General features: G+C 57.0%; 1 protein-coding gene across 1 annotated transcript in view; it reads left to right on the forward strand.

Annotated features, from left to right (window-relative positions):
* The first annotated feature begins 3,322 nt into the window (after nt 1-3,322).
* SLC2A6 (solute carrier family 2 member 6) overlaps nt 3,323-7,317 on the forward strand; it is a 5,618-nt gene continuing 1,623 nt past the window's right edge. The window contains exons 1-7 of the mRNA XM_008642177.2: nt 3,323-4,069; nt 4,589-4,751; nt 4,847-5,053; nt 5,684-5,783; nt 6,307-6,518; nt 6,625-6,777; nt 7,079-7,187. Coding sequence (XP_008640399.1) covers nt 3,969-4,069; nt 4,589-4,751; nt 4,847-5,053; nt 5,684-5,783; nt 6,307-6,518; nt 6,625-6,777; nt 7,079-7,187 — 1,045 coding nt within the window. The 5' untranslated portion in view covers nt 3,323-3,968. The remainder of the gene's footprint in view (nt 4,070-4,588; nt 4,752-4,846; nt 5,054-5,683; nt 5,784-6,306; nt 6,519-6,624; nt 6,778-7,078; nt 7,188-7,317) is intronic.

Here is a 7,317-nt window from a genome sequence, read left to right on the forward strand (position 1 = left end):
GCCTGCCAGGCTCTGTTCTTCTACTCTGCGTTCCTTCATCCATCGAAAGACGTTTCAGCAAGTTCGGAGTCCAACAAAATAAACAGATGGCAGCCTGAAAGGTGGTGATTTTCTCCTCTGCGGGGGGAGTGGGGTGAGGGATGCAGCCAGGGAAGAGCTGAGCTCTGTCTGCCTGGTTGGAAAAGCTAACCTGGGCTCCAGGTGCTGATGCCCACGGGGAGCTGGGGGTGCAGCGTTATTTTGTAAAGGCATGGGGTTTGGAAAGCTGTGGGGGGAGCAACTGGAGCTACTTCCTGAGCTGGGAGTCCCCCAGCTAAACCAGCACCATCACTCAGGGGTGCATCCAATGCCAGGCCAGACCCCACCAAGCACCCACCTTCCCCCCATGCGTCCCCAGCAGCCACCCCCTGCATGGCTCTGGAAACCCAGCTGATTTGCAAGGAAAGATTTCATCATTGCACCTCTGCACCACCCTGATGGCTCCTCAACAGGGACCACGCTCCCCAAAATCACCCACTAAGCAGCACCATGCTGCAAAACCCCAGCTCTACTCCAGCCTCAGGATGTGGGGGGATGCAGAGAGAACCACCCCTGCCCCAGCCCAGGGCAAACCAGCCCTGGGGTTGCCCCGACCCAGCACAGACACCGGGCATTCTTCCATCCTGACCCAGCACTCACCAGCTCAGACTCACGGCAAGATTTATGGAAGGATGTGGCCAGATGAGCGATAGAGATGGATAGCCCTGAGGAGTGACTGATTTCTCCCTTACAAGGGGGAGAGAAATTAATTTATGAATTGGGTTAGTTGAGTTGCCAAGTGGCTTTGATGCTGGCTATTTTTTTGCATATGTTCGTGATCTATCTCCCAGCTGTCGGGGTGGGGAGGAAGGTCCTGGGGAGCCGGAGCAATGCATCACTCAGCTGAGGCAGCCAACAGCTCTCAACAAAACCAGATTGCCCTTTAATCAGCCAGGGGTTGCTCTGCTGCTTTCCCAAAGTGGGCACCTCATCCCTCCCCAGTTCACCCCAGAGCTGTTATTTGCTGCAGACGTGCAGGAGCCACTTCCATGGGATGATGGCCAAGCACAGCCCACCAGAGACAACGCTGCCACTGAGTCTGCTTGCACCTTACCCACCCCTTGTCTCTTTTGGAAGGACCCACAGCAAATTACGCAGATCCGGAGCAAGGTGGTGGATCCTTTATTCCTTACCAAAAATGCACTTTTAGTAAAAAACCCCAAATCTCAGAGCGAGGATGTGGTGCAAGGACCTATTCCACCACACCTCAGGGATTCCCTTCCCTCAGGGGACACTCGGGGACAGACCTGCCCAGGGGCTCAGCCCTGAGCCAAGAGCAGCACAGACAGCAGCTCCCCCCTGAGCCTCCCGGCGTTACAGGTGCTTGGAGGGTTTTCAAGACACAAAGTAATTTCCTGCTTGAAGCAGTTGACAAATCTGCACAGAAACTAGAGAACCCTCTGTGTTTCAGGGAGATCTGACAGCTCCAGCTCAGGGCTGCTCTCCAATGTGCTTTTTTCCCCTAAATATAATGGAGAGAGGTTGCAATGAGCACTTCCCTCTGCCCCATGTCCATGTGGCTTCAGGTTTAGGACAGATATTGTGTCCTGTGACAAGTGTGATTATTAGGGTGTCTGTGCAGGGCCAGGAGCTGGACTGGATGATCCTTGTGGGTCCTCCCAACTCAGGATATTCAGTGGTTCTGACTCCGAGTGCATGCAGTGACCACATGCTGAGGAGGTGACCCAGCCCAAAGCAGGCTCCCATTCCCATCCCAAGAAACACTGGAGCCACCTCCAGCCTTCACTGCTTCCTTCCAAAAACCTCCCACAAACTTAGGGGGAAAACCTTGATGATCAAATAGTCACATAAACAGGGCAAAACCACCGAACACACGTTTATGGGCTTGATGACTCTTTAGTTAAACATCATTTTGTAGCCAGAAATGTGAGAATTAAATCACCCATGCCCAGCACTGCCACCGATTCCTCCCACTGCAGCAGGACACAGCATCTCCCACAACTTCCCCTTTAGCCTCTGCACACAGGAAGCCCCCAGCCCTTATCTTTGAGAGGTTCAAACATCCAAAGGAAGGATGCACAGAATAACAGATCCATCAACACAGCTGGGTGCCTCTCTCCCACCCACCCTGAGCACACCAGTTTCACATCTCTGCTCTAAATAAATCACTCCCAGCAGGGACCAAAACCCACCACAGAAACCTCTCCAAGAGCTGGTGGGACCCTATACAGTCCCCCAAAAGCATCAGCCATGCAGCTCCACGATGGATAGTCCCAGGGATAAGAACCAGCAAACCCACTTCTTCATCCTTGCTGACATCCACAGCAAAAACAAGGATCAGAGAGGGAGAAAAAAAGCAAAGCCCTGACCTTGCAGCCATGTTCCCCAGCAAGCACCTTCATCCTTAGCACCTGCAGCCTTTTATACCCAGATGAGCCCCACCAGCATCATCCTGCAGCTCTCCACCCACTCTGCTACAGCACCCAGCTTTGAGGGGCCCTTTTTATACTCCTCATCATCCTGAAAAGCGGCTGTTTGGGATGGAACAGGGCAAGTATTGCGTTGCAGAGGCTCACTGTACCTGGGTTTGGGAAAAAGCTGAGGCCTGGAGGGGTTAGAGTGGATACAGAATAACTTTCTCAATGAATGGAAATTCAAGTTCCTTAAGGAATTTGAAGAGGAAGGATGCTGTGAAATCATGTAGTGGAAGCAAGCCCAAATTCATGGAGCGAAGTGCAAGCAAGGGAGGAAACTGGTGGTGTCTGCTGATGGAGGGGACCAGCTCCAGGTCTGTTGTGACATCCCTGCTCACACCAACATGGTGCTGGAAATTTTTTGGATGAACTGTTCTGCCCATCCCAATATCCCCCCAGTCCATGACCTTTCTTCCTGCTGGGAAATCAGAGCCCTGAGTGCCTGAGTCAGCTGTAAAATCCCCACAGGATCAGACAGTAAAGGCAGCTCTTGGTGGTTGCAGAAGGGGAACCAGTTTGCACAGAGGGAAGACACAGCAGTTCCTGAGGTGTCACTGCAGCTCCCACGCAGGCCTGGGGATGCAGAAACCATCCACGTGTTCCAAAAAGCACCAGGGGCCAAGGGGAATGACGGAAACAAGAGGAGCACCACAGTAGTTTAGGGAAATAGACCTTTTGCTAATTAAATCCAAGCGGCTTTGGGTTCCGAGCAAGCAAGGCCCAAACGAAGCCTTTTCCTACAGTGTGAGTTCGGACCTGCAGCTGTCCCAGCACAACGCTGCCCACAGAGCCCTGTGGGGCTGGGGGGATCAGGGTGAGGGGGTAAAGGCACCCATGGTGCCCGCCCAAGGTGGCAGAGATGCTGCTCTCTCCTTTTCCATCCTCATCACTGCCCTTCATCCCCATCCCCTGCTCCTTGTGCCCACTCCACGTTCATCTCCCTCTGCTTTCCTCTCCTTCCTCTTCCCCATCTCTGTTCTCAGCTGAAAACCCTTCCCTGGGGTGGCTCTGGAGACGCCCACAGATGGAATTTTCCCTTGTAAATAGCGGCAGCACTGGGCCAGTCTGACTGGTACCAGTTCCTCAACAGGAGAGATACGGCCTTAGCAAAGGGACATTTCTGCTGGTGAACACAGCTCTGCGAGGACCATCCCTGCAAGTGTCACTGGGTGGGAGGGTTTGGTTTCCATCTGGGCAGGGTGAAGGCTGCAGGACACCACTGTCACCGTCACTGTCACCCCGTGGCTCTTCTCCTGCTGGTGTTCCGGCCCCCCTCAGTTTCCTGCCGAGGGGCAGTCGGGCGCGAGCCCACGAGGCACAGATTTCTCTGATTAGGCAAGGCCAGGCAGCCTCTTCCCTTTCGCTTTCACCTGCCTCTTCCTCCCCTTCCCCTGGGCAGCCCCAGCATCCGCCCCAAGCGCAGCAGCACTGGCACCGCCACAGCCACGCACGGCCATGGAGCGCAGTGACCGCGAGCCCCTCGTCAGGAAAACGAGCTCCTCGTACCACACCTTCCCCGAGAGCACTGCCAGGAGGCTCGACAGGGAGTACCTGAGGTAAGGACCAGGCTGGGGCCACAGGGTGGGCAGAGGTTGTGCCCCCCATCCTGAGGGCAGTGGGCTGGGGGAAGAGCTGTTCCGTATTCCTGCCGTTCCTGAGTTGCCTTGAGGTAGAACCTCATCCTGCCCAACGATGTGAGGTGCTGGGTGAGCCCGCCTGGGAGCACGACAGGTTTGTGTGACTCCCACGGGGGCATGAGGTGCTGCTGGGGGGCAGGGGGGCTTTGAAAGAACCTTTTCCTTGCTCTGCTGGGATGAACCGGCTGCCGCTGGGTCCGTGGTGCCACCCAGCTCCAGCTTCTGCTTTTCTTGCTTTGTTGAACCCCCTGAAAACTGCCTGGCACAGAGGGAAGCATCGGTGGAGCAGGAGCTCAGAGAAACCCAACAGCTTGGGGCTGTGCAGGGCCTTCCCCCAGGAAAATCCTTCCATGGGTGTCACCAGAGCCTCGGCAAAGGCTGCGGGAAGCAGGGTTTAAGTTTCTGCCTGCATCCAGCACGTCCTTGTCTCTCCCTCAGGAGCCTCCACAACAAGCGGCTCTACCTGGCTGTGTTTGCCGCTGTCCTGGGCAACTTCAGCTTCGGCTTCGCCCTGGTTTATCCCTCCCCCGTCATCCCTGCCCTGGAGGCTCATCCCAACCCTGCGCTGAGGCTGGACCAGCACACAGCGCCCTGGTTCGGGGTAAGGAGCGGGGTTATCCCCGCCAGGGTGGGGCAGAGCCGGGGGATGCTCGGGGGGGATGCCAGGCTCACACAGCCCCTCTCCATGCCCCGCAGTCGGTGTTCACGCTGGGAGCTGCGGCGGGCGGGCTCAGCACGATGCTGCTCAACGACTGCCTGGGCCGCAAGCTGAGCATCATGTTCTCGGCTCTGCCCTCGGCGCTGGGATACGCGCTGCTGGCCGGAGCCCAGGGCCTCTGGATGCTGCTGCTGGGCCGGCTGCTGACGGGCTACGCCGGCGGAGTGACCTCCGCCTCCATCCCGGTAACGCGGCAGGGGAATGCGGGGCAGGAGGTGCTGTGGATGAGCTGGGGGCTGCAGGGCAGGAGGGGCTGTGGTGCTGTGGATGAGCTAGGGCACCCCGCTGCTTTTCGGAGGCATCAGCAGAGCCCCAGGGCTGTGTCTGGGGCACTGGGGATGGGGAGGATGCAGCAGGTCAGCAGCCAGGGATGGGGAGGATGCACTCATTTAGCAGCCCTGGCATGGCCAGCCGGCTGAGCCCGTTGGTGCTGGACTTCCTCGCCTGCAGGAAAGACAAGGCAGGTCCTCAGTCCCTGCTCCTCCCAGCAGTTATTTCCTCCCGAACGCCACCCTCGTGTTTCACACAGAGGGGAAGGCAGGAGTTGAGTAACACCAGGGCACCTCTTTCCAGTAACGGAGTTGCTGGAGCACTTCTCCCGCACTGGGGGGAGGGAGGGAAGTGGCGATGCCGGCCAGGCTGTCCTGTCCTCTGGCCACATGCAGCTGGACCCATCAGGTCCCCACCCCGAGACCTAATTCCGCAGCAGTTTGGGTTTCCCCTGGTCACAGGGGATGACTGCGAGGTGACAGAGGGCAGGGGGCGGGTGACGAGGGGATGTGCAGCTCTGTGAAGCGTGTGTTGTCCCTCTCCAGGTTTACATCTCGGAGATCTCCCACCCGGGGGTCAGGGGGATGCTGGGTGCCTGTCCCCAGCTCATGGCAGTGCTGGGCTCCCTCGTCCTGTACGCACTGGGCAAGTACCTCCGTGGTGTCTCCGTGTGCAGGGAAAGACTGCGGGGAGAAGGAGTTAAAATAAACAACCTTCTCAGCAAGCTGAGGGCTTGTTCCCCTCGTCCCCACCACCACAGCTGCGCTGAGGGGGCTGGACAGGGTCGTTCACGCCCCTTGCCCTGGTGTGTGTGTGCTCTGAGGGATGAACCATAGCCCACATGGACCCGTGGCCAGCGCTGTGCCCACAGATCCAGGTCCTGATGAGGCTTTGCCAGGGCTGGAGGGCAGCACATGATGATATTCCTGGGCATCACCTTTGCTGCAGGATCTTGCTGGATACTCCCAGATTTGCTGGAATTTCTCCATATAATACTGCTTGAAACACTGCTTTAGTAGGAGAAAATATGTGCAATTATTTTTTTATTATTATTATTACTATTTTTCCTGCTGGGCTTATTAAATTAACTCATTGGGGTGCCCAGCTGGAGGCAAGGCCAGGACGCCCATTCCTGAGTGTTTGCCCCCTAACTGTGCTGCTCTGGCAGGGCTGGTCCTGGACTGGGGCTGGCTGGCCGTGGCCGGGGAGGTGCCGGTGCTTGCCATGGTCCTCCTGCTCTGCTTCATGCCCAACTCGCCCCGGTTCCTGCTCTCCCAGGGGAAGGAGGATGAGGCCCTGGGCTCCCTGTGCTGGCTGCGGGGTGAGGACACAGATTATGCCCGGGAGTACGAGCAGATCAAGGACAGCGTGAGGAAGCAGGTGAGGAAGCTCAGCACGGGGAGATGTAACATGAAAACTGCAAAATGGATGCCAGGTGGTTCCCATAGGTGCTAGCACCTTGTGTTTCTGCCTTTGTCCCCTCCAGAGCCGTCGGGTTTCCTGTGCTGAGCTCAAGGACCCCTTCCTTTACAAGCCCATCCTGATCGCGGCGGGAATGAGGTTCCTGCAGCAGCTCTCGGGGGTCACCTGCATCCTCGTGTACCTGCAGCCAATATTCAAGAAAACATCGGTCATCCTGGTGAGCCCTGGGCTCTGGGCCCTGCTCGGGCTGCCTGGGCTTCAGTGAGGGTTGCCCAATGCTCTCAGCTCCCTACAGACATAAAACCCCCTTTTTTAAAGCACCTGCCCTGCAAAATGCTGCATGAGGATGAGGAGCAGGACAGGCCCCACTGTCTCCCTGCTCTCCTCCTCTGAGCTTCAGGCTCATCTTCTCCAGTCTCTTACTCTGAGAACAGCTCTGGCCAAGTCATCAGCCAAAGGCAGTAGCTGTAGGAACCTGTCCCTTCCCCCAGCTCAGCTTCCCCACTGGTTTTTTGCAGAAACCAGAGTACGACGCAGCTCTGGTTGGCCTGGTGCGTCTGTCCTCGGTGGCCATCGCTGCTGTGTCAATGGATAAAGCTGGGAGGAAGATCCTCCTTTTTGTATCAGGTATGGCTCTCTCTGCTTCTCCCACTCTCTTCCCAAGGGAAGCTCTTATGGAAGGATTTTCAGGAGCTCTGCAAATGTGCAGGAGTGGAAACTTCAGCCCTACAGGGCTCAGGAAGGGAGGCAGGGAGGT

The sequence above is a fragment of the Corvus brachyrhynchos genome, unplaced genomic scaffold (assembly GCF_000691975.1).
Source record: "Corvus brachyrhynchos isolate BGI_N302 unplaced genomic scaffold, ASM69197v1 scaffold59, whole genome shotgun sequence".
NCBI classification, from domain to species: domain Eukaryota; kingdom Metazoa; phylum Chordata; class Aves; order Passeriformes; family Corvidae; genus Corvus; species Corvus brachyrhynchos.